Source organism: Phoenix dactylifera, chromosome 3 (genome assembly GCF_009389715.1).
Source record: "Phoenix dactylifera cultivar Barhee BC4 chromosome 3, palm_55x_up_171113_PBpolish2nd_filt_p, whole genome shotgun sequence".
Taxonomy (NCBI): domain Eukaryota; kingdom Viridiplantae; phylum Streptophyta; class Magnoliopsida; order Arecales; family Arecaceae; genus Phoenix; species Phoenix dactylifera.
This window is the reverse complement of record NC_052394.1, coordinates 231281-258652: the sequence shown is the minus strand read 5'-3', so window position 1 is coordinate 258652 and position 27372 is coordinate 231281. Positions and strand designations below refer to the sequence as shown.

Below are 27372 nucleotides of genomic sequence, written 5' to 3'. Positions count from 1 at the left end.
GTTTCTAGTCATCAAGACCTGATAAAATAGGACGCATGATAATGAACTACAAATTTGTCATCAGATGGGCATGATTTAAATAGATATATTAGTTCTCGAAGTTGTCTATCAGATAGTTAATTTGTGCGCATGTATATCTTATAATTCTAATAATTATCAACACTAAATAAATGCTCAAAATCAATGTACCAAATCTGGAATATTTGCTTCATTGATGACCTAGCGAAACTAGACTGTTGTTGAAGTGCGAGAAGACCATGTAAAGGGTGGTCGATCGTTAGGAGTAGGCCCTGCTTAATTACTTGAAGCTGTTTCATCTTCAAACAGATTACTGCTGCCAATTAACTGTTTTATGGCAGATGATACTGTTGAGTTTTTGTTTTATCTGAATTGACCTCTTAACTATTTCCCAGCAATCTTTCCGAGGAAAATTTAATTTTTATTTGTTTCTTTATGACTGTCTGAGAAAATCCTCTTAAGTCACCGCTTTTTACAAATAAAAGTAGAAGAAGCTTCACAAATACAAGCACCCAAAACTAGCTCCGAAAGACTTTTCAGCTCAGCTATTCTCTTCTCCATATATTCTCATGTTCCTTTCTATGTCTCTAACCTGGATACCGATGCTTTCTTCCATGTACATCCACCTTTCCTCAAAATCCTATCCAAAACCATCCTAGCAGCTTCCAAGTTTCAGTCCATTTCTCAGATTTCCTTCGTCCACGCACAGTTCTATGGAGAAAACAAGGTACTGGATGTGGAGTAGAAGGAAATTGAGCGAGAGGCCTCTCAGCTCCCAGATCCCTCCAGCCTCTGTTGGCTCCTCCTACAGCGAGTCGTGGGAAGAGCAAGCCTTTGCAGAAGACTCTGCAGGCCACTTGGGTGGCTGCATATGGCCTCCAAGATCCTACTCATGCAGCTTTTGTAGACGGGAATTCCGATCGGCTCAAGCTTTGGGTGGCCACATGAACGTGCACCGGAGGGATCGAGCAAGGCTCAAACAATCTTCAAGCCCTACCAGCGAAGCCCTTGAAAATAGTGACCATCATCTTAATCCCTGCAGTGTGCCACTGAAACGCACACAATATCCAACCCAGCTTGGACCTCTGGTATTCAACTCTAACCCTAAACCTAACCCTAATTGTGGTGTTGTAGAATCACCTCTCTCTCCTTCTAAGGTCTCAGCAGCGTCCACCCAAGAAAATTTGAGTGCGCACACCTTAATTTCTCCTTCATATTCTTCCTGTGTCATTCGAGAAAACCTGAAGGAATCCCTTTTCTCTACCACTAGATCGCTCAAAACTTCGATACCTGATGGACCATTTACCATCCCAGAATTAAAGATTGGAAGAGAGAATTTGAGATTAAGAGAAGCAGGTTGTCAGGCACGAAGAGATCCAGATGATGAGGAGGAAGAGGCCATCACTATCAAGAGACGGAGGATTGATTCAACATCTTTCTTCGTGAGACGATCTCCAGATGATTGGCAACAAGACCAGGCCGAGGTATTGAAATTTAGTCCCGGACCTGTTGAAGAATTAGATCTCGAGCTAAGGCTTGGAGATCCCCCTAAGGTTAAGTAGAATTCCATAGCCCTTGTTCTTAAATGAACAGACTTCTTGCCTTTGTATTCATCCTTATTATCCACTTCTCCTTAGTTTAACTTTTCGTCTTCCTCTGTCCTTCTCTCTCTCTCGTGAAAGGCCCCTTTCCTTCTTCAAATTGAATGTTTGAATTTGGAAGTTTCTCTTTGGTCAAAAATTATAACCATATCGATGTGTCAAACAATGGAATGAGATTTTATTTTCTAGAAAAAAAGTCGCAATCATTTATACTATGGTAATATATATCCTTTTTTCCCTGAGATTCTTGCAAAGAAAAGAGATGATATTGCACCTGTTGACAACTTCTATTTTGAGGGAAATAATTTCTAATCATCATAAAATAGTGCTTGTTCTCATCGTCGCACATATTGATATTAAGATAGAAGCCGTTTGCAGATGTCTAATATGGCATTCATCGATCGTTTCTACAAGTAGCAGATGAAAATATCAAGTCTTCGTGCACTATTACTTGTATTGATGTTTCTGCTGTTAGTTTTTTGAAAATTAACTTTCGGATAAGTGAAAGAATTCATTGCATCACTAGCTTCGATTACGTCAGTTTCCACCGATCTGACTACTAACATATGCTCCTACTTCCCCTCTAATTGTCGATCTCCTATATATCTAGACTCTCTTCATGCACCGTGGCTGTACTGATCGATTACCTTTTCTTCTCTTTGCTTTGTCATTTGAAGTCATCTTTTTTGCAGTAAGAATTTCCTCAAAGGAACTTCTTTTTTTTTGTTGAACATCAAAGAAAAATAAAGAACAAGCTGTGAACTTCAACAACTAAGAACTGATTTAAATTGGTTTATATTCTTTTCTAGACTGATGTTCGATAGAGAAGAATCTGTGTTATCCTTTTACACCAGAGGAGAAGGTGGATGACTCATTAGAAATTGTATTTGTCTCCATATAATATCTCCACAGTAGCCCCTGGAAAGGAGAGAGTGAATTTATTTCATTCTTCTATGCAAAAGAACTCCCAAGCCTCGCAGCGGGCCGGGGGGTGCGGCCGCTGTGTGTGTGTGTGTGTGTGTGTGTGTGTGTGTGTGTGAGAGAGAGAGAGAGAGAGAGAGAGAGAGCTTGTTGCATGAACACCAACTGCTGATTTGAAGTGCATGGGAAGTGGTGAGTGAGGTTATCTTTTTGTTTGTTTTTTTTTTTCATCCTACCGAGCGCACCGACTGACACATTCCAACAGTAGAACTAAACCACATGCATGTGAGTCTGTTTTAAGACGTATGATCTGATGCATCAGTACGTGGATTCCCTTTTCTGCAGTATTCCTGGACGAGACACATCTCTCTTCTCCATAATCCCACCTGTTTGAGTCCTGTTATTTTTCCTTTTCCAAGGCTCCAAACCCAAGCACCCCATGGACATCCCACTATAGTATTACTCCATCAGCCATTCATAATACCAGAAGGAGGAAACCCAACCGCTTTCTGCACTCCTTTTGTTTCTTCTCTTGCACGATTATAGTCGCTAGATGTAAACCTAAACTCGAACCCTAATCTAGCCCTTGCTCGCCATGCCAAAGAAAGGCTTAGCGCTAGAAGATATGCAGTGCATAAAAATGGCTATATGTACGCCTGGATATGTTTAAATGCTTGAGGGGAACATCCAGTTTGACTTAATGGATGGCAGAAAATTTTATGATGGGTTGCAGAAGAATTTAAGAACATACCCAACAACTGCTTGCCATTTGAGTGGGTGTGATTGAGAGAATAGTCTGGAGAAGGAGGGTTTCTGAGAAGGGTTCCAAAGGCGGAAGCTGCTCTCTTGGTGCAGGAGGCTTTTTGTAAAAAGGTTACAGGAGATACTGGTCGCCTTGAATTCTACAGTTTTCCAAAGCTGTGAAAAAGGATCATTAAGGAGATCGAGGAGAGGTTTTTGTCTTGTCTTGCGTTGGGATGTTGGTTGTGGGGCAAATCTGGTCGCGTGATGAACAGCTAGAGATGTAGGAAGTACAGATAGGGAGAGTGGAGTTTATGGCAGTGCCGGAGGAGCACATGGGGTGGAGGGTGTCGTTTGTGGGGTAGAGGGGCGTTACAGAATTCAGCAAAGGGAATGACTTATGCCCTAGGGTTGTGTGTGGAGAAGGGCTGTCTTTTTAAGGTGCTCTTGGGCATTACATGCTGAGCCACATTATACTAATTAATTATACGGACAGAGCTTTAACAAAGTGTCTGAGCAGAACGGAATCAACTGCGCTGATCATTTATTTCATTGTTTATTAGCTGTTTTGGACTACATGCAAGTATGTACAACTGGATCCGGTCTTAATCTATTCACTTGAGACTTTAAAGCATATATGTTCTAGATTCTCTCTCTCTCTCTCTCTCTCTCTCTCTCTCTCTCGCCCTCCCTCCTCAAGCATGCACGCACCACACGCAATCATCAACATGTCCAAGCCAAGCCAATATTAACATCCATCTTGGAGCTGCTTTTGCAAGTTCACCTGACAAGTGGATCGAGCATCAAGATTAATTTGCATATCAGACTCACACTCTTAAGTTCCGTTGTCCTGTTCTTTTTGGTCCAATAATTGGAAGGAGACGAGGCATCGTCTATAATCAGAAACTGTATTGAAGATTTTCCCCTTGCACTTGCAAGCTGCACTGTTTTTGCAGCAGTACTGCTGTGGTGCACATACAGCACGCATGCGTTATCAGTATCATGATCGTTAGGGATGGAAATTGATAAAGAGACCCTGGCATTGACATGATTTGTTGACATGCGCATGTCAACAAACTTTTCTTGTGCATCCATGTCCCACGTATGCCAGATGTCTCCTTTCTGTACGTCAACAAAACCATGTCAAACGCTTACTGTTTCTGATGCAATGCTCAGCATGATGCACCAATCATACCTACAGGCGCATCAAAGTAGGTCGGTCCAATTCTGGCATGTGAGGGGCTTCCTTCATTTTATCTTAATCAGAGTGATTTTTTTTTTTAATTTGGAAAAAAGCTCATTGTGATGGACTGGAAAGCCGAGAAATCTAAGAAATGAATGAAAAACGGGTTTGCAATGTTTAGATGATTATATCTTTCTTTGAATTACAAAACTTTGTAGCGAATCATTTGCAACTGCTACATGAACTTCTGTTTCATTTAGTAGGTACACGTATGGAACCAAATAAACCTAGAGCAGTTGACTTGCTTTAGCTTTATATGTTGATGGCACTTGGAATTTAGGTGGCACGAGATGCGCGACATGTCCCAGCGAAAGCTAGTATTTGAACTGCTATGTCCATCATCATGCAGGAAGGATATGGACATGTTTTTTTAGACAACATGCGCATGGATGTTAATGTTTTAGTAGAGACAATTGCACAATGTCTTACTATGGTTACAAATTAATAAGTGGTTCTCTGGTTAGACTGGTGTTTTGACCCTCCTAAACCTTAAGTATGTTCTGTTCCTTTTCCATCTATATATAGCACTTAAATTCAAAATTCAGACTACGCGCTTGCGAAAAATTTAGTCTGCCCGATCACCTTGAAGTAGGCTGTTACAGGCCTTAATTACCATGAGGATCCAGTCCTCTTTCCAATACTTTTGAACGAGTCTCGCTATCAAGCTTCATATACTCAAGAGAAGCACTTGATCTTTACAGCTCATTTCCTTTGCTTTCCTTATTTTGCTGACAATTTGTTGCCTTAAGAAACAAGTCCAGACAAGACAACATTCAAAAGTTTTAGCTGTCATCAGATACGAAGTAGTTGTTAAACTAAGTTTGAATTAAAATCACTCCTACTATGGTAGACAAATTTATTAATTATATGATGCTGATAGGTGAATGTATGTTTAATAAGATATAAGAGCATTGCAATAATGGTATTGGAGACATCTCGTGTATACATTCATGGTCAATCTAATAAGCATACCCGTTACCATTTAGGTCTAAATTTTCCCCTTCTACATCTGCTGATTATGATAGGGTCATATATATAATTGTGTGTGTGTGTGTGTGTGAGAGAGAGAGAGAGAGAGAGAGAGACTGGCAAGACCATCATCACCGTAAAATTACCCGTCTGTTTCAGTTGCTGAAGATCTAGGAGGGAAATCCAGTCAAGAAGGATCATGCAAGTTTACTTTCTAGCTGGAGCAATATGCCAACCGACAAGAATAAACTGGGTGCCGTGTTTGCGTAACCTTTGTAGCTCTACCTGTCCAAATAATTCCTTTTGGGGTGAAAACTGTTGAAAGGAAATCCACTAGTTAGAAATTCTGCGATCGCTTAATCCCCGGTAGGTGTTCTACAACGAGCCGGAAGGTTGAATTATTCTGCTTCCCCGAAATGCAATGGACGGGTTGTTTCATGTAGAGAAATCAAGGATAACTTTGACCATATCTGAGTGCAATATTTCTTTCTCTCTCTCTTTTTTTAGGGGGGAGAAATCTAAGTGCAATATGGACTAGATAGGGTTCTCGCATAGGTCAGCGTAGTGCTGCTGGCTTGACTTTTGGCAGCCGACGGGTCCAAGTATCCGAGCTGAAAGACTCGGAAAATTTACTTCTAGAAGACGAAATTTTTATCGTTATCTAGACGACGAGGCCAACGGAACAAGGGTCCGCCCCACTATCAAATCGGGTTTTTCTTCTTTTTTGACAAAATAAGAAGAATAATGGAGTTGCGCGATGGGCGCCTATCTTACTAATAATGGAGTCCCGCTGGCCTCATGTACCGTCGTCCGCTGGGGCCTGGGGGCTTGGCCCCACCAAATTATGGGCCGGCTACGACCTTGAGAAGATCAGACTTTATGCCATTGTGAGCTGGGCCTGGAATACAAACAAGAAAGCATGGGACCTTGCCGGAGAATGGAGTTTGTGGCGAAGTCGAACAAGAGATCTTTTATTTTACCCCTTTTTTTATAAAAAAAAAAAAAAAGTAGTGGGACTTACAAATCGTAATTCACGCTCCATAGCACAAAATGATCCCTGCTAAGTCAACTGGAAGACGGGTAGTTGGGGTGGATGGCAAGATTCACTTTACCTGGGCCTAAGTTGTGTCTCATTGAATTATCTAGTATCATTTCATTTAAAGTAAGATTTTGATAGATACGGCCCAGATCATTCAGCGGTACCAGCATTGGAACAGGAAATCTATTTTGCCTCCTTTTGGAGTGCCCTCCGTATATAGAAGGCTTTGCCACGAAGGCCTCCGCCAGTATGTTCACATTAACGTGCAAACATGTGAAACTCTACAGCGTTTGATCACATTCAAGATGGGGAACTCTTTCAGAGTATAAGTAGCATATTACTTACGATGATGACTCCTCTACACTTACCAATAATAATTAAATAAGAAAGAAATCCTGAACGCAGGTCTAGGTTGCATTGGAGAAATTTGCCAGAACAATTGACCAGCTAGCAGGCCAGCCCTCAAGCTGGGCATCTTGAAGCCAGTAAAAAGCCCAAAACGATGACCAATAGTCAGCGGTAGCCAGCCACGTGGTGTGTAAACGACCGAGGTGGACCCCAGCCAGCACCAGCAGCTCTTCTGCTAGAGCCTTCCAGGACTGCCCCTGCCTCAAATAAGTCAAAGATTTTGCTATGGTCCGCCAAAAGGCGGAAAGATATTTTTGTTCTTTTACTGCTGCTCTGACCATCTGATTCAACAAGGATAACTTGGACTTAGCCATCGGCAACCGATTGCAGTCGGTTAGGAACAGGTCGAGCACTTTCCCAACGCCCTTCTCCCTCCTCAGCCTCCATGCCTGCTCTGGTAGGGGGGAGAGAGAGAGAGAGAGAGAGAGTGGCGGAAGCGCCACGGCAACGTAGGGCTCAACCGAGAGGAGGCGACGACGGAGGAATGACGAGGACCCGGACAGAGGAGGAGGAAGAAGAGGAGAAGGGGTCGCCGGGTCGTCGCCGAGGGTGAGGTAGGGGGGAGGAGGAGGAGGAGCGGGGGTTGGGTCGTCGCCGCCGCAGACGGGGAAGAGGTCAACGAGGAAGGAGGAGGAGGAGGAGGGGTGCTGGGTCGTCGATTGGCTGAGTACTGGAGGCCATGGCGATGGCCGCCTCAACCACGAGGATGTGGTCGCCCAGGCGCGGCGATCGCAGACGCTTTCGATGCGGGCAATGTGGTCGGCGGGCTCGTCGGGTTTGGCAGCGGCGATGGAGAGGAGAGACAGGGATGGAGACGCTGCGGGGAAGTTAGGGGCTGGCTTGAGGGGGAGAGTGGAGGAGGGAGGATAGAGGTCGAGGAGGGCGGCAGCGGCGGTTCCAGATGAGGAGCTTGAAACCGTGATGGTGATCGACGGCGACGGCCATTGGAGACGCTCTGAGGTGGTGGGAGGGGTGCAAATGGTGGGTCACGGGTGCACCCAGCTCTGTTTTTTGCCCGGTCCGAATGTTGGATCTAAACCCAACTCAATAAAAAAATTGGACCAGGCCGCATCGAGTCTACGGCTACAATTTTTTTGATCAAAAAAATCGGATCAGGTAAGGACTATATATAATTCGATTTCAATCTAGAAAAATTTAGATTCGAGTTGAATCCAATTAAATCTGGATAAAAATATAAGTAAATACTCTAATAATTTTACTTATAAATAAATTTATTTAATTTTTTTTTAATTTTTTTAAATAATATTATTTAAATTTTAAATGGATTGGATTGGATTCAAATTCAAAAAACTTAGACCTGGCCCTAAAAATAGAATAAATCAAGTCTAATCGGATATCAACCTCCCTCATTTGCGGTCTTAGTTGGTAGGCATACACGAGTTATCTTTGGTTTGGGACTGTGAGTGTACGCCATGGAAGAGGAAGAGGTTGGGTCGTCTCCGCTGCGTTCGAGGCCGGGGGAGGGGGGTTGTGACTTGTGATGGCCTGATGGGTGGACCGTCGCCACCATAGATGAGGGCTAGCTAGGTTGGGGGCGAGTGGGGCGGTCTGTGGTGGGCGGGAGACCACAGCTGGGTCGTCGCCGATGCAGATGAGAATGAGGCTGAGGATGACGAGAATGGCGACAGACAGTGATGGGGCGGCGGAGGCAGCGTCGTCTTGCACCATTCGGCAAAATAGCAAAAAATAAAGAAGGCTGTTAACTTGTAATTAACCTGTTTTTCTAAATACCCAAGAAAAAAATGAACGGTCAAAATATCTCCTATATTTTAATAAAATAATATAAAAAAGTACCATAGGGAAGACCCATTAATTAATGGCGGGTATTACCGGCCGGCAGAAACCAAATAGAAAAATAAAAATAATGAGAAGCGAGAATGTTGGCGAATCCAATGCCGCGATAACAACAATTGCCTTGGTGGCGAACTGGCGATGAATAGGACCGCGTCACCAGGACGAGTTCAGGAAATTGGTCCTCTTTGTGGGACCGTTATCCCTTCCTGCCTCCTCCTTCGTGCGACCACAGCCACCATATATGACAAGGCCAGGGTTTTGGTTTGAAGTTTGAACGGCGAATGTGTCAGAAAGCTCGGAACTTTCCTTGGAATCCCTACTCGTTCTTGCGAAGGCATGATGGCCTTGCGACAGTCGAGAGAAACTCACACGAGTTTTTTTTTTGCTAAAGAAACTCACGAGTTTCGCAATGGGTTTTAAGGAGACGATAGACAACGGCGGTGCCAAGGTTCCTAATAAAAGGTCACAACTGACGTTTTAACCTGTTTTGGCAAGTCAGAAACACGTTGGTTTCAGAGTCTCCGTCGTCGTATCACCGTGGCCTTGGGATTATTACGCGAACCCCATGTTGCCAGCTTCCTTTAATAGAGGGCCTCTGATAACTACGTCCATGCTCCAATCTGACGACAACAATGATGCCTCCCGTAGCTTGTCCTTTTGTAGCAGCCAACATCAATGCCCTCAAGGTCAGATCAACACCTTAGACGGTGGTGATTGGAAGTATTCAAACACGCCAAGTGAATTTTATAACCAAAGCTGCTTTGATTAACCTTCGGCCCTTTCAAAGCAGCACAATGCGTCCTTGATTCTATAATCTGCTCAGTTTTTTTTTCTTTTTGTTAGGTGGTTATAATGCGGTCAGTAGGACAGTGCTTATTTAATCCGAGAAAAACAGCGTTGCCTTTTATTTACTGGTATAAAAACGGACCCTTTCCTTCAGTCGACCCCTCCCTGGCCGGCTCCCCTCCTTTCATTCGGCGAGCGATGGAAGCCGATTGTCCCAGATCAGACGAGATCGAGCCGGCCGCGTCCGACGAGCATGACGGCCCGAGCAGCCAGACCCGGTCCTACGACTGCACCTTCTGCAAGAGAGGATTCTCCAACGCCCAAGCGCTCGGGGGGCACATGAACATCCACAGAAAGGATAGAGCCAAGCTTAAACAGCCGTCCCCCAGTCAAAGCCAATTTTCTGCTGCCGTCTCCAGCGACATCGTTCCCCCGTATCCACCGCCCCTTCATAGCTACATGCCGCAAACGCTGCCCGGAAGTGAGGATGGAAGGTTCGCCTCTCAATGGCCATGGATGGCACCATGCGATCAGCACCATCACCCTGGAGAGATGACCCCCGATGGCAGCCCCCAGCAGCTGCCTTTGTTTGTGGAGAGGCCATCGCGGGGATATGATCCGCCATCGGGTGGCCCTGGGGGGGAGCCGGTGGGAGAGGTGCAAAGGCCGGGCGTTGGAGCGGACGCGACGGGATTGGACCTCGAGCTCAGGCTGGGGCCGGAGCCCACCGATCGATCCACGACAGACTAGAATGATCTTGTTTGATATGGAGAAGAGGTTGCAAGCTAATTGTACTTACTGCCTTGTTTTATTCTCCCACTAACATATGCTTTACACGAAGGATGAAGATTAAACTAAGAAAAGGCACCGGGTACTTTTCTTTAGTAGCTATAACACTTTTGCCGATCTTCCTGACTGTTTTCTCTATTATCCAATCTCATGCTTGCTCGCTTTTAGCTTACAAGCAATGAAGAACATCAATAATTAGAAGATACTAACACTTGTCTCACTTCATCATAGAATGATATCCTCCTTAATTATTGCGGATAGCACGAAAGTTAAATCAAGAGTTGGGAGGGAAAGGAGACAGGAAATGGAGATGTTTAATATTGTCCAAAATATTTAGAAGTTCAATTTTTTTTTTTCATGGTATTTGGGGTGTGTTTGATCTTTCTGTCAAACCTTCTTCCATCCTACGAGCAGAAAAATATTATTACAGATACTTTGTAATCGATCCCTTGTACCCTTCTATTGCATTCAACAAGCGTTTAGGAGTCATGCTATGCTCTTGATGATACCTACTCTTCGCATCCCTCATTGCCTTCCCTAAATTGGAACCACACATGGCTAGCTAATAACCAAGACGTCAAGAATGCAATAACCAAGGGATTCTAATCTGGAGCTTCTGTGCGAGGCTTAAAACTACAAAAAATTAGGTCTAGAGCAAGGTTCAGATTGGCTGCAAGTTTCAGTCAAATCACCTATGTACATGTGAATTTCCTCTAAAGGAGTTGTTAACTGATGAGAATTCATCATGCTTATTTTCTCAGAAAGAGAATTCATCACGCTTACAAGATTGCTATTAGGGCAAAGTAGTTACTGCCACCTTCCAGTTAGCTGATCTGTCCATATATTTAATAGCCCTCTTCTTGTAATGGTATAAATGCATGCCGAGTGAATGAACTTACCACCTATTCGATGGAACCAACTTTCTGGAAAGGAACAAAAAAAAACTCATAGGTTCATCCGTTGGGGTAATCCAGAAAGTGTGATCCTCCTAACGCAGTTAGAATCATCAACTTATCATTATATATCTACTACATTGCTAGGAGTATATTCATTTGCCTCTGTGAAAATTCTTGCCCATTTAGCTTGTGCATATGATTTGGTGGTCTCATCTCCGGCCTATGATGGATTTTATGTTCAAGATTAGCCTCCTGTTTATTTTTATTTTTATTTTGATGTAGGATTTAGGTTCAGCATAGCACTACCTACATGATAACTCCTGCCCGAAGCCCTATTCTATAAATATTAGGCTGGCCACGTTACTGATAACCGCAGAACGAGCAATGAATCCCCAACGACAAACGAACATGGTTATCACTAATGCCATTCTCAAAATAAGACGGCCTTCATTCATCTTGTGCATTCTTCAGAAATATCTAATGATGCCATTTTTGGCATTATTATTTTTGAGACATTTGGTGACATAAATATGTAGGTTATACTTTGGTGCATGCATACCTAGCTAAGATGTTATTACCATGTTCTCCATGCTCCAGACCACCAGTTTGCACTCTCAATTTTTGAGAAGTAATTTTTCCGAGAGGCATCCTTATCTGAGTACCACCCAAAGCTTCGTTGGGTTGTGAAGTACATGCTACCGCAATAAGCGGTAGTGCAAGGATTTAGCCCCTCAATTTGATTTTTAACCAGTGAGCTCAAAAATGAATTTAAAATGGTGAAGTAGGTAGAACATTGAGATGAAAGGTTCATGGATGCTTCATAATTAAGCTAACGTGACACCTTTGCATGTAGTAGAGGACATATACATTAGCCAAAGCGCAACATCAAGCTCAAGTTGCAAAGTAATGCAGGCTTCATTAGTTTATTAATTAGGCTCCAACTAGACGTTGCTTGGGGAGTATTTGTCCACATCAACGAAAAGGCACTAGTGATTGACTTACTTCGGACCACATATTTTATTATTGTATCAGAGAGTCGGCCATCTCACCAGGTGGAATCTCCAACAATGGCCAACCAGGATTTCTCCATGCACGGCAGCAGTTGGTGAAGAGGCTGAAGAAATAGGAAATTTTCACTGCAAGTTAGGAAACGGGAAGCTTATCTATGTGCATAGCGAGTGTTTCGGTTGCCTCAGGGAGTGTCTCGTTGGATCTATATAACTTAAAACTGCAAGGGACGGCCATGAGTTCCTCTTTCGATTTCAGTTCCTATATCCTTTCAGGTATGAATCGCTGCACTGCTGGAAAACAGAAGGGTATGAAAACTTCAGGATGCCACTTAGAAACAATAACAGAACTTTGAAATGCGGAAAGTACTTAAATAGATCATTAGGAGTATGCTCACATTTATCCTGCGTCTCTGTAAAGATAGATGAGCTACTTCTTTTGCAGCAGGCAGCAGGGCTTTAATTGTTTCGTTCTTGACTTGAGTGGAGAGAAGTGGCAGTCATCAAAGTATTAGATAAAAACAGGTCGAAATAACACCTGTAAGTATCTAATCTGGAGGCAAATCTTTATCCACACCGGACAAAAAAAATAAAGGTAAATCTTTCATCAGCAATGCAAATCTGGGTTCTTGAGATCTACCCCGTCCCCTTAAATGAGATTTTGTTTGTGGGAGACAGGAACTTATTTTCCGGTGTCAATCGAATGGTGGGACCGTAAGAGCGTATTTTAAAGTACGGATCCTGTCTAATTCATATAATTCAGGTTTCCCTTCGGAGTTCAGTCTGCTCAAAATTTCGCTGCCTCAGATTTAGATCGCCAAACCACCTCCTACTTTCAAGTCAATAGTAGGTGCTCTCATAGGCAGAATATTTACTTGACAGTGTTCCAGCATTTATTCAATCAGTAACCATTCATTGATGGGACCCATCTAAATGATAGTGGGCGATTTTTAAAGAATCAATGGGTGTTTTTAATCCCTAAGGTAGAAAGGCCTAACTCAAAGTCATTACAGAAAAACCAGTGGATGAATAACTGAGCAGAAACAAAGCTGCTGAGATCAAGTTCTCGACTAGGATGAACAGATTTATGATTAAGCTGGCCAATAAAGCCCTTGTTCTCAAAAAATTCTAAAATTATAATTTTTAGGCATTCGCATTAAGTACATGCGCAGATTCAATCTTTTGTGACCGGTCAAAATCTTCCAGCATCTGAAATTCAAAGATAAATATGAATGAAGAAGGTTTTCCAACAACGAAGAGACCATGGGGACAAAATAGTTGTCCATCCGTTGCAAGTGCAGACCAGTGTCTACATGATCTGCAGCACGCATAATACTCTTCGTAAAGATGTTCATAGATTAATTTGCTAGCTTTATTAAATAATTATTAGTTTTATCTAGAGTAGTTGCATAAGCCTTTAAGCTGTGTTACAATCACCGGAGGTTGTGAGAAATTGACATTGGGCTTATTATTAGGCAAAAACTATGCTCGTGCAATGTTCTAAAAGATCTTTATCATACCCTTGGTGGAGGGTGCCTAGGCTTCATGCAATCATACTTCTGGGTCTTTGGATCTGCATGTTTTGCACCGCGAGGATTGTATAGCCTTCCTTAGCCACCATATCATTTTATCATGGATATGGATGGTTGTCAAACACAATGTATTGCATTGGTTGTCGAATATGATGCATTGCAATAAGGTATCGAATAATCATCTATTTTCACAATCAGATGATGTGGCAGCTATATAGCCGGCCCTCTGTGATGCAAAACATGCATTATGATAAGGTAAATTGAATTGCATGGGTTCATCCTCCAATTTTACTGTCGGGGTTGGTGGGTGCGGGGGTGAGAGAGAAAATGTAGTTAAATCACATCCTCTACTACTATAAGCTTGTCACAAGTAAGCATACAGCCTATCTCTTAGCAATGCCCGTGCCTCAAGCCGAAAAATTGATGTAGGTAGACATCACTTACCTTCAATATCATTGTTTATACCACCATTCTATTGAAGTAGTGGAATGGTTGCGAAAAGTGAATCTATACAAACCATGGTCTAATCTTGTGATGACCCATGCAAGCGTGTGCCTTGTCCCACATCGATTATTTGTTAGACAGATCTTAGATACTTATATAGGATCAAGAAATCTAAATAAAACCTTCCAGCTAATCTTTTTGGGTGAGGTTCCGAGTTGTGATAAATGGTATCAGAGCAGACCAAGGCATAAACGGAGGGAGTATGTGATGATCCATGCAGGCATGTACTTACTCCTACATCGGTTATTCGTTAGGTAGATCATGAGTGCTTATATAGGATCAAGAAATCAAAATAATATTTTTTGGCTAGCCTTCTTGGATAAAGTCCTGGGTTATGATAGATCTAAAAAGAAACCAAAACAATGTACATAAAACACCTCAAGAGCTAGCAGGCAAAGTAACTTAGTGCTAGTCTGCGGACAAGTAGAATTGCTAAAATGCAAGAGGGCAATAGGTTGTTGCAGTGAGAGGTCTCAATTAAGAAGCCGAAACATACGTAATTAGCCTTTAAGGGATCCAAAGGACCCAGAATGATTTTTAATATTGTACAGATTTTTTAAAATAAAGATATTGGTAAGTAAATATGATGTATAAAATCTATTCCACATATCTAGAAAATTTTGGCGACAAAAGCCACAATTCGATTATTAGTAAAAAAATTGCAAGTCTACTGATTTTATCTATTTGCATCCAATAAGTTATTAGCTATGTTCACTTGGATGGGTTAGAGTCTGGTTGAGTCTAGCCTGATTGGCTTGTGTTGGATCTAAGTTGGTCGGATTGGGTTTGATTTAGTGGAGCAAGCTTCGTTTGGCCTTATTAGATATACTCAAAATTTTGTATAATTGATATTAATTAAACTGCACATTCAAATGTGAGCTATATTTATTTAATTAATATCCAACAAGATAAAACAAAACCAAATTATAGGATTCTTATCGCTGTTGTTTGGTGGCATGTAGATGTCTTCATATAGTTTATATTGTTATCGAGGCAGATCAATCTAAATATAATCTTTCTCCAAGACCATGCAATATCTAATTAATTTATAGCTAGCCGTGACAACCTATAATGGTAACAGCCGAAGGCATATGACACTTGACAAATGGGTAGCCTTCATGTAAAATAACAACTCAAAATCTCCCTCCACTCGACCGTATCAATTTCCCTCTTCCCTCGCAAAGTGGATTGCATCTCGTGCTCTTGCAACGAGCCAAGGGACCAACAAGGCAAACAAAAAAGTCCGACAAAAGATTAAGAATGCCAGCGCAAGAGACCTAATTAATTAGACATTAATTAGAGTACTAGCTCTTCATAGGCTTAGGATTCAGCCTCTTTTAAAATTATTTAAGTATTTATGAATATAAATTTATAGTTTTATTATTTTGTTAGCTGTATTGGTTTAATTTATAAATTGTATAAATTTTTCAGCTTAATTATTTAAATAAACTCTTACCCATGCTGAAATTTAGTGCCAAGCGGGGGAATGGAATGGCGGCGGAGCAAAATATTTTTGGATCCTATGAACCCGAGTTTCAAATCGCATTCATCGTCTCGTAGTCGTACGCCACGGTGCTATCAGTCTCCTCCTGCCGTTAAAGCGGTGAGCATCAAATGACCCGATGAATAGCTGGTGCAACGGTGATTGATGGATGAGGTGTTTGATCAATAGACTTGGATGCTCCCAGGTTCAACCCTATCGCCTCTCCCGTGAACTTGAGACCCCACGTACCAAAACCAAAACCGAGAGACACGGCCGCCGGTTTTCCAGCACCCTTCTCCACTTCCGGACGCAAGTGCAGTGCTGACACCCCCATTTGTTTGGGGTCCGACAAAAGATACGGAGGACGCCGCCAAAACAATCTCCAGAGGAGAGGGACAAATAGATTAAAAAAATCTCCCAGTGGCAAATTTCTTGCAGTCACTCTCCTCCCCCCTTGAGTTCTTTTTTAAGATGCCCTGCCTCCGACGTTGTCATCGCTACCTCCAGCCGCCCGCCGCTCGGACATTCCGTCGAACACCATGCGGTCGTCGTCGTCGTGGTCGTGGTCTTTCGCCCGCTGCGGCGGCTGCGAGGAGAACCCCACCTCCCTGTGGACCCTGGAAAACGTCCTCCAATGCCAGAAGGTGAGCGACTTCCTCATCGCCCTGGCCTACTTCTCGATACCGTTGGAGCTCTTCTACTTCGTCACGTGCTCCGCCATCTTCCCTTTCCGCTGGCTCATCCTCCAGTTCGGCGCCTTCATCGTTCTCTGCGGCCTCACCCACCTGGTCGCCGCCCTCACCTACGCCCCCCATTCCTTCTTCCTCCTCCTCTCCCTCGTCGTCCTCAAGCTACTCACCGCCCTCGTCTCTCTCGCCACCGCCGTCACCCTCCTCCCCATCATCCCACAGCTCCTCCGCCTCTTCGTGCGCGATGGCCTCCTTCGCCAGAAGGCCCGCGACCTCGGCCACGACCTCGGCCGCATGCGCCGCCAGGAGGCTGCCACCTGGCGCGTCCGCTTGCTCACCGCCGAGATCCGCCGCTCCCTCGACCGCCAAACCATCCTCGACACCGCCCTCGTCCACCTCGCCGACGCCCTCTCCCTCCACGACTGCGCCATCTGGATGCCCACCTCCCCCGATTCGCTCTCCCTTACCCACCACCTCAACCGCCGTCGTCTCGACCACCACCACCGCCACCAAAAAGTCTCGATCCCCACTGCCGACTCCGACGTCGCCGAGATCATCACAAGGGAGGAGGTCTTGACACTCGACCCGAACTCCAATCTGGTCCGAGCCACTGAGTCGGAGCCCGTCGGCCCGGTGGCCGCGATCCGAATGCGGCTGCCTCGAGTGTCCAAGTTCAACGAGGGCATGCCGGAGCTCGTGGAGGAGTCGTATGCCATTCTCTTCCTCGTGCTTCCCATCGGTGGGAACAGGGTCTGGACGACCGACGAGGTCGACGTCGTGGAGGTGGTCGCCGACCAGGTGGCCATGGCCCTCTCCCATGCCGCCGTCCTGGAAGAGTCCCTGCTGATGAGGGAAAAGCTCGTGGAGCAGAACCTGGCTCTCGACCGAGCCCACCGCGAGGCACTGATGACGAAAGAGGCCCGGAAGTCCCTTCAGAGCGTGATGACTCGAGAGGTCGTCGGGCCCATCCGTTTGGTGGCGGCACTCTTGTCAGCATTGCAGCTGGAGAATTTGAGCACGGAGCAGCTTGCCATGGTGAAAGCGGGGCTCGTCCTGTCCTCCCTCATCGAGGAAGCTGCTGGCGTCAGTAGGTTCGAGCAGGGTAAAGTGGAGCTGAGATTGCGGCCCTTTCACGTTCGGTCAGTGGTCGAGGAGGTTGTGAGCGTGTCGAGGCTTTTGTGTGCTTGTCGAGGTGTATCCTTTGAATTCCATGTCTCCGGAGGTAATCCTGGACCAGTGCTCGGGGATGAGAGGCGAATACTTCAGGTTTTGCTATACACGATTCAGAATATTTTGGGCACTGGTGATCGGGGGACCGTTTCTCTCCAATTGTGTATAGAGGATGCTACCGATGATGGAAGCTCACATGGTAAGTACGTAGTTGGGAAGCAGAATTTTGGTCAGGGGATGGTTGCATTAAAGTTCGAAGTTTGCAGAACCGGTTTGGGAAAAGAAGATAAGATCTCTGATTTGAAGGAATCCAAAGATGATGTTGGTGATCGCCAGATTAGTTTTTCCTTCTGCAGGAAGCTGGCAGAGGTGAGCTTTTCTTTCTCTGGTGCTTCAATAATTATTCGATGGTTAACGATGCATTACTTTGTGTTAAAAAAAGAGAACGCGTTTGACTTGTTTTGATTTTGCTATCGCATTGCTCGTGTGCTTCGTTGATCCCTAAATTTCTTATAATTTACCACTAATGGTAGAATAAAAGTTCATATCGAATGAGATCTTGCCATATATTTGGTTCTGTTAAAGCTTTTGTAGCACACTGCACCCTGTATAAGAAGTGGTCTTTTCATCAGAACAGGGTAATTAAGAACTTAAGAATGCTGCTAATTTCACTTCTGCTTCATGCATTGATATCCAGTTGTTTGACATTGTTTGCCATGCATTTTCCCCTCTCTTTATTGTATCCTCACTTGAATTTGATCCCTATCTTATCATTTATACTTTAAGGATAATGTTGTCTTATGGATTTTTAGTTATGTGATAATTAACAGACACAGCGCAATGAATTCCCTTCTTAAGATAGACTACAACAGTAGAACTAGACGAAGCAGAAATCTCATTGACAAAAATATTTGAGATACCACAGTGGTCTAAAGTTGCAGGAAGAGAAGATATGAGCAAGGGATCTTGGTTCTCATGCACCAAATAAATTAAAACTACTGTATGTTTAAATTGAATATTTAAATCTTCTTTTTCATGGTAGATTGCTTCTTTCTTTCTATCTCTCCTTCCTTGATTTCTTTTCTCATTAATCTTCCTTTTCCTCTGTCACAGCAGCAACTACAATAACAAACCTTGTTTTTTCTCTTTTTCTTCTTCAGGTCAATTAAAAAAACAGAACTATTTCATCTGAAGTTCAATTTATTTTTACATAAAGGCTCTTTTGTATAATTCTGCTGCCTTATCTGTATGATATCAAGATAGATTTACTAGAAGTTTGAAATCAGGTTCAAACCTGAATTATATATTTTAATTTCTCCAATACTAAAATCCTATGACTTTCTGAATCTCAAATTGCTATAGACCCCTCATGATTATATCTGGGCTTTTCTTTAACGTCAACATTTCACCATTTCCATTGCCATTGGTGATCCCCTAGTCTAAGAAATAGCACAACTTAGTCCTGTTAGGTATTTTGGAACCACCTAAGAATTATCATTATCTCACAAAGAAAGTAAAACCACTAAAAATAGAAGCTACACAATTACTATGAGGATACAAGTCGAGCCCAAATTAAGATACCTCCGTAGGATAGTTACTGACAGAGATAAACAAATCCTTCCACACCCCCTTAATCCTAGATTAAACAATTCATTTTCAAATGTTTAACCCTCACCTTGTCTGGATTTTTGTCACGCCCCGAACCCCTCTCTTGAGTCGACCATGTGACACGGCCACATAATCCCTAAAGCGAAGCCCTAGAGATCATGTATGGCCTAAGATGTACAATATCCACATAATACCAACAATTATAATCCAATCAATCTAATAAAACCACCAACATTAAATAATCAACTAGTTCAATTGCAAAGATTCAGATGTCCATCGGTATCAGAAAAATAATAGAGATAACTAGCTAACTAACTACTAGTTGCACAAACTTCATGTCCCTTCCATTCAAAACTACGTCTTCTATGACTGAAAAAATTGTAAAAAAGAATATGAGCTTTTTCAGCCCAGTAAGAATTTCGAACCGCTACGCCATAAGTAATAAGAAAATAATCAAGTGAACAATACCAGATAAAATGAATACCATATCAATATTGGAAAAGCTCATGCAAATAACATGCACATAAGCTATCATTATTACCTTACTAAAGAAACACACACACACACACACACACACACATACACACACATATATATATATATATATCAAATTTAACCAATTATTCAACAACAGTTTCTTTTGTTATGTCATTTGTTTCTCATTAACTTGATTTTCAGGTTTCATAGCAATATTTTTCTAGCTTTGGACTAAGCAAGATCATAACCCAATCTAAGACTGCTAAACAAAATCCCACGCGTAAATCCGTGGAAGCTATCTCACGCATAAGCTCATGAAGGCTATTCTACGCATAAGCTCGTGAAGGCTATCCCACACAAAAGCTCGTGACGGTTATTCCACGCATAAGTTTGGGGAGGCTATCCCACGCATAAGCTCATGGAGGCTATCCCATGCATAAGCTCGTGGAGGCTATCCCATGACGAGGTTAGTCCGAATTATATTTTATTCGTCTAATTTACATGTTATTCTTGTCAAATCAATTTTCACTTATACAATGCATATCTCTCAAATTCAAGATATCATTATTTACATAATCATGTTTTCAATGTCTGATATATAAAATAACCATACAAGTATATTCGTACTGAAAATCATATAAAACATACCATCACATTCCAAGCTAAATCTATCCATGTAAATTTTGCGATGCATATCTAACGGTACAAATCAATAAACATGTATATATATTTATATTGATGACCAAGTATAAGAATTCTTACCTCTACTGAAGACTAACTAAACACAGCAATCACTAACCCACTCACAATCTATGAGCTGGGGTGCAAAGTACCCCGATCGGAACCTTCTTACGCAGATGACTCTACTTCTATAGAATCAAACTAATTTATCAAAGAAAAATCATATAGTGGACTAGTAACCTAGACCGCCTACCGGCATCCACAGGGGTCCGTCACTAGGTCCTCCGAATCTCTTCTACCAATTACTCGGGTCAACAAGAGAGAGAGAGAGAGAGAGAATGCTAGAGAAAAGAGGTAGGAAGGGAAGAGAGAGATAGAAAGAGGAGAGAGCGAGAGAAGGAAGAGAAGAGAGGGAAGAAGAGAGGAACATCTCTCTCTTCATGAACGGGGAAGTTCATCTTCCCCTTTCCCCTGCAAGTCAAAGGGGGTGGCAACCACGGTGGCCCAAACCCCCACCCGACGGCGACTGCAGGTGGTCTGCAACCTCGGTCATCGCCGGTGACGACGATCGGCCATCACAAAGAAGAGATGATAAAACACAAAAGGAGCTCTTGAATCTATCCAAACTCGGCCAAACCATGGCTGATTCCCCCAACAACTGGTCATACCATCCCAAAGATCTCGAGAGGTGAAACTCGACCAGAATTCAATGGTCACGACGGTCAATAGGGGAAAAACAACCGAAATAGAACACCCCTATTTCAGATGGTTTTCCAGCGATTTGCCGGCTCAGATCGAGGTGAATGACAACTAAAACACAAGAAAAGAAAAGGAAGACAACGTGGAACACTTACCTCGGTCCGGCGAGGTGATCCGGCAGCCCTTTCCGGCGAAGAACTTGGGACAAGAGCTTGGGATCGGTGGCTTGTTTCGAGATATTTGTGATGGGTTCAACCAAGGACCAGGAGACCTCCCACGATCGAATCAGCTCAGGATTTTCGGAGTCCGGCAAAATCAAGTAGGTTGGGAGTCTTCTTCTCCACCTCCCATGATCAACAGAGCACGATCAATGGGCTTGGCCTCTTAAAGCCGGGCCATTAGCCTAGAAGAGTTGGGCTATTACAATTTTAGTCACCTATATTACAAATCTAGCTAGAAGAAACAAAATTATATCTCATATTTTGCATCAAGTGTTGAGCCTCATACGACCTGGTCTATGCTCATCCCTCTTGTCGAAAAGCCATATGTTGCAAACTTCTGCAAGTTCATGCACTATATCTCATGCACACCAGCAACTATACCATGTGGTTGTCCTCCATGCATGCGCCATGCATGTCTTGACATTTATACTATGTTTTCATTAGCACTGGACTTTGCATCAAGAGTCTTGGAGTATTACCAACGCTCATGCATGGTCTTCTAGACTCCAGGCATTCCATGAGACAAAACGACAGCACCCTAAAAGTGATTCATGTAGATAATCATGCAACTAGGATGAAAGATAGATCCGAGGCGCACCACCTTGGGCTCTTAAATCAGGGAGAACAGTAGTTGTCCCCACCTATGACCTCACCTAAAAAGGTTAGATGGAAGGTATTATTTGAGTTTTTTAGCCCTGTATAAGTACCCAAGACTTACCTAATGCATAGCCAATGTGGGACTAAACAAACCCACACGGATCCTCACATACTCCTCCCGTTTAGGTCTTAGCGTCCTTGTAAGGCTAAGAGTTCAAATTCATTTAAATCTAATCACAAGCACCACGATCGGCTTGTGGTCAATCTCAATAGGCCCGTGCTGCATTGTTCCCTACTCCGCATAGGCCATAGGCCACGCTTTGATACCATTTGTCACAACCCAAAACTTCACCCAAAAAGGCTAGCTGAAATATTTTGCCATGTATAAGTATCCAAGATATGCCTAGTACATAGCCGATATGGGGCTAAATATATGCCCGTACAGATCCTCATAATTGTAACAACCAAAAGTAATACATGCAGAACTCTCTTTTCCGGTTGATCAAAAAAAATGCAAAAACTGAAAGTTTTGGCTTGAGCATAGAATAGAACATACCCTATTTTTGATAATTGATAAATTGGGACCTTGGGTTTTTTTTCCCCATCCCGAAAAAGGTTCAGAATTTGCCTGTCGCTTTTAAATATACTACCTATTTGCTAGAACAAATAAATGCACAAAGCATAAATGATATGTCATTCGGATGTAAGAGAAGCGTTTCTTACTGGAACTGATTGGAACCATGTATTCTTTTATGTCAACACTTGATGTGCTTAGAAAACTATAAATTGCTCCCTTTTTTTTTGCTGAAAATTTTGCTCCCTTCCAACAGAAGGTCAGAAGTAACTCAGTAATATTTTGGTAGCTGTTTTCCCTTTTCCAGTTCTTTCATCTTTTCCTCCAGATCTATGTGCTGATGTTCTTTTAAAGCTTTAAATATTTTTCTTGCCTAATTTCAAGTGCTTCTGCCATCAGATTATGATACAATATTGACCTTGATCCATATGTGCAGCTCATGCACGGGAGGATTTCAGTTTCCAACACATCAGCAAGTCTGCAGAAAAATATGGAACTGCTAATCAGAGTACAACATGAGCGGTCAGGGGAAGGATTTGTTTGGCCAAGATATATGGATATTGAGGCTACCAGATGCCCGTTCAAAGGAATGAGGATTCTCCTTGCGGACAATGATTGTTATAATGTATATCTCACCAGAAAGCTTCTTGGAAAATTTGGCTGTCATTTATCCATAGTGTCTTCTAGGTACCACTGCTTGGAGATGCTGTATTTAAAGAGAAACCAGTTCCACCTGCTACTTATTGACATGCAAGTTTTTGAAGAAGACAGACATGAACTTTTTGCTCACATCAAAAAAAATTGCACAGAAAACAGGCCACTGATTGTTGCACTCACTCCTAATGCTGATAGGAATGCCAGAGAGCAATGCCTTCATAATGGAATTCATGGTGTAATATGTAAACCAGTTATATTGCAAGATATGGTAGATGAATTGCACAGGATCACCCAAGGAACACAATCTTCACTTCCTTTATGGTGACCGAGAAAACAAAGATATTTCGACAATGTTCTCTTGATTTGTGCAGAATTCTGTGTCGTTAATTGGAACGATGTAGAAGCTTTGTGAGACTGCTTGAACTTGTTTGAATTTCCAGAGTTTGGTAAGATCTGTGAGATTAAATTAGCAATGAAGAAGTGGTTTATAACTTAAGAGTCTGTTGAATGATATTCATCTTCTTTGAGGGGCTATTCGGATTTCCTTTTGAGTACTTGGACAAATAAACTGGGTTCCCATTAAGAACCGTGCAGCTGCAGCTATGTTGCCTGAACTGTGGAGAACCCAGTATGGATGTGTCTGAAATTGCTCTTTTCCTCTTGTTTGCAGCAGCGAAATGATGGCTTCTAGTGATCGTATGTCAAAAGGTAATTATCATGGCCCCTATTCATGGTTCTTTTAACCACTATTCAGATCCCCTGTTTCCCAAAAGCAGTAGAGCAGGAAGTCTCAGATGCAAGAAAAGAAGACTTGATGATGGTTGCTATCCCATTAAGAGATGAGGTGCATATGATTGACTCGAGATGTTCATACTAGACTGGCTGCGTATAATTTGACAAATGGTTGCGACTTTATCAAGGTACATTTTCAAAAGTCAAAAGGAGTATCCTGTGAATTGTTGTGTTATGGTGTATTCTTCTCACAAGTTAGCACATGCATCTAAAGCCTGTCGTGTATGGAACAGCATATTAATTGTAATATCCTGGTCAAACATTTCCAATCCATCTTAGTTCATATTTCATACTGCACCTTAAGTTGCCTGATTACCATGAATATACTTAATGCAATAATGTATGCACAAAATTATTTCTTGAAATCAAGAAGCATGTTAGTGGAAATTTGTTTGTTTATTAAGATGAGAGCAGAAGCTTGTGGAGGATATGTCCAGTGGAATACTCACCTCACCATTTGATTTTGGGGTACATCTGATAGTTTTTGATTTTGGGGTACATCTGATAGTTATTGCACCATTTGATCATTTATTGTTATATAAATATAATGTTACGAGGCTTTCAATGTGTGCACACGAACAATTCTCTTACTATGCGGCAATAAGTGAATTGTAGCAATTTACAGGATTGATTATAAAGTTGCCAAATCAGCAACACGGAACCCCATAGGTGGCATTTGTCTCATTTTAATGAACACCTATTAATTTGCAATATGTGTAGCATGTGCAGCAGAAGTGCTGTATGCAGGTGTAGTGTATTCTTTGTGACACATGTTCAAGCATGGCACTTACAGGCTCATTCTCCGTGAAACAATATGAACCCATGCCTCTTGTTTTATAATATTTATCTTGAAATCAGATCCAAGACTTAGGTCAAAAGATATGGGTACTGTTGCTGCTAGGAATCAGCCTAACCGAGGTGCCAAGCTGGCTGGGTTACTAGAGTGCTTAGACAATCAGATGCTCATACCTTAAAAATCAGCTAAAGATCGCGATATGTCTTCCAAGTGGCGATATGGTAGCCGTTATGCTCAGGTGGCGATGGCTTCAATGTTGGTCACTCTTGAAGTAGTATTGGGAGGAAAAGATCTTGCCCAGACCTTCACTTCAATGCTAGATCCGATATAAAAGAGCAAAGACAAGAAAGTCCTCTTACTGGAGAGTATTCGATGGGGATCCTCTGATGCCTAAACCAAACGGATTTCTAGGAGAATGGCGGAGGATTGGGAGAGCAGCAGGGTAGTAGCACAAAGACGTAAGAGGGCTCAAGACCACTTACCCAGAGGGTCCTCCAGGAAAATTGTAAGAGGGGCAAAGTGCCCATCGCCGAATAGTTTGGGAGTGCGGATCGGTCGTTTTTGGTAATCGATCGCACGTTTCAAAGATCTTGCACGAGCATTTCTCTCGAGCATCATGTTCCGCATGTCTTGCTCGTGATTATAAAAATCGTTCGCAATCGTGGCCAAGGTGTCATCGGCTGGAAGGAGAGTTTAAATTTTAAAAGGCTCTCCACTTTTTTTTGGGGCCGGAGGCTTCGTGGCGAGCTCCCGATCTACCATATCAGCTGTGGCTGGTTCAGAAAAATATCAAGTACCAATCTATGATCCTAGATCCAGCTATAGGCTATGCATTCAAACAAAATGGGGCAGTATATCACCTGCACTGCATGTGTAGGAATTGCTCGCTCAGTCTGTTATCAGAGGCTAACATGGGTCCAGGAGTACCCTCTCTTCGTCAGGGCTACGTTAACGAGAGTTATGGGCCTCCACTACGCGACTGCATTCAAATCTTTCAACGCAAACGTCGCGGGCACAGGCGCCCTTTTTTAGGGTCGGCCGGCAATGCGGCTTTCAAAAATAATGGGCAGCAAGGCGAGGATTTAAATAAAGGCCAAGGTGGGGATCCAAGTCATCAAAAGGCTCATCCACCCATCTCTTATCTCCCTTCCTTTTATTTTCCTCTTCAAAATTTCGACAGTACCCCTTCTTTCGCGACATCAACCGTTCCATCTTCGAAATCTATACAGACGGATGGGAGGAAGCGATTGAAATGCTTCGAGATCCGTCTATTATACGATCCAACGGTTGACGTTGCGAAAGGACGGTTGACGTTCTCTGGCGCGGAAGGTGCAAGCGAGCCCAGATGGTACCTCCGGACGGAATTGGTACTGGGAAGGGGTTAAAAGAGGCATATCCAAAGTTTGGAAGTACGACCGGCGAAATCTGGAGGCTGCCAAATGGCAGGCATGACGTGAACTCCAGAGTCCACTCTACCTTCTCAGTCCTCCCATGCCTGTTTTTTTAAAGCTTTTTTATATAAGCACAAACTATATTTAAAGCATGACTAATAAAAAACAACATGGAGCATCGCACGGCAAACAATGGCTGTTATGACTGTTATATATATTGGTGCTGTAAATAAAGGTTACAACAATCGGTGTTAGGTCTTTTCACTCTATAAAATAAAGAAAACTACTTAACATATTAGCAATGTTATAAAACATAAAAAAACTCACTCAAAACATAAAAAACTGAATATGTGCGGGAATATTTCTATTTTACACTATTTTTTTACCTAAGGGTGATTGTTATGATAGGCACTGCTTTAATAAATAAACTAAAAACTAGGGTGAAAGAATAATCAAATATCATTAGCTACTGTGACTGGTAATAATAATCTTAAGATAATGGCATTTTTTTAAGTTTTCATCAAGCTATAACATGCACTGCCTTGACATAGAATAGAATGCAACTTCTATCGCTATGACATTCATGATAGCTATGGGCTATATAGCCATTATCATAGCTAATTTTCAAAAAAAATATATAATTTTAATTTTTAGTACTGTAATGGTCATAATTAGCTAGCTCTTATTACTGGCTTACAATCGCTCTCTTTATCTACGTTTCTGCCTATCTTTCTATTTTGTATGTGAGATTTGTCATCGCTATGATATAACTATCATAACATGATGTCGCTAGAAACATTTATACATCGCTCCTTGTAAAGGAGGCATGCCAACTTCTTTATAGAATTAGACAGTTTATATGAAACCATGCTACCTATTGGCATGGGAAATAAGGGGATTTCATGAATAGACTTAAAAGCTTGGTTGCAATTACTGTCACAAAATCAAGGCATCATGTTTTTGATGCTTCTTGGAAGGAAAGAAGCTCTTATAGCATTCTGCCATGTCATAGTTTGCATTTGCTTGACAATTGGTATGGTAAGGTTCATGAGAGATGCTTGGCGTGAGACAAAATGAACCATATACCACAGGATGTAATACTATTTATAGCTCCCCTATATGGACGGTCTCGTTGAGTTTCCGCTAAGTTTATTGTTCCACTTTTTTTTCTCTTAGAAATCTTAGTTCCTATCACCATTATGAACCGGCTTGACCAAGATGTCAAACTGACTGAGGTGCTCGGACGATTAGCTACTCAGACTATAAAA

The 27372-nt window shown here is 42.5% G+C and overlaps 2 protein-coding genes across 3 annotated transcripts; both read left to right on the top strand.

Annotated features, from left to right (window-relative positions):
- Positions 1-523: 523 nt before the first annotated feature.
- Positions 524-1861, top strand: LOC103715702 (zinc finger protein 10). Its single transcript, XM_008803430.3, has one exon. The coding sequence runs from the start codon at positions 732-734 to the stop codon at positions 1578-1580; it is 849 nt and encodes a 282-aa protein (XP_008801652.1). The 5' UTR covers positions 524-731; the 3' UTR covers positions 1581-1861.
- Positions 1862-15862: 14001 nt separating this feature from the next.
- On the top strand, positions 15863-24282 carry LOC103715679 (ethylene receptor 2-like). 2 transcript variants are annotated; one of them, XR_005510861.1, is made up of 3 exons: positions 15863-17980; positions 19898-20162; positions 22905-23294. XR_005510861.1 is itself a non-coding variant. In XM_008803398.4 (2 exons), the coding sequence occupies exons 1-2, from the start codon at positions 16292-16294 to the stop codon at positions 23448-23450; spliced, it is 2235 nt and encodes a 744-aa protein (XP_008801620.2). In that variant the 5' UTR covers positions 15924-16291; the 3' UTR covers positions 23451-24282. The 2 variants fall into 2 exon arrangements, 1 of the variants encoding a protein (XP_008801620.2); XM_008803398.4 differs by lacking the exon at positions 19898-20162 and having other exon boundaries at positions 15924-17980; positions 22905-24282.
- Positions 24283-27372: the final 3090 nt, after the last annotated feature.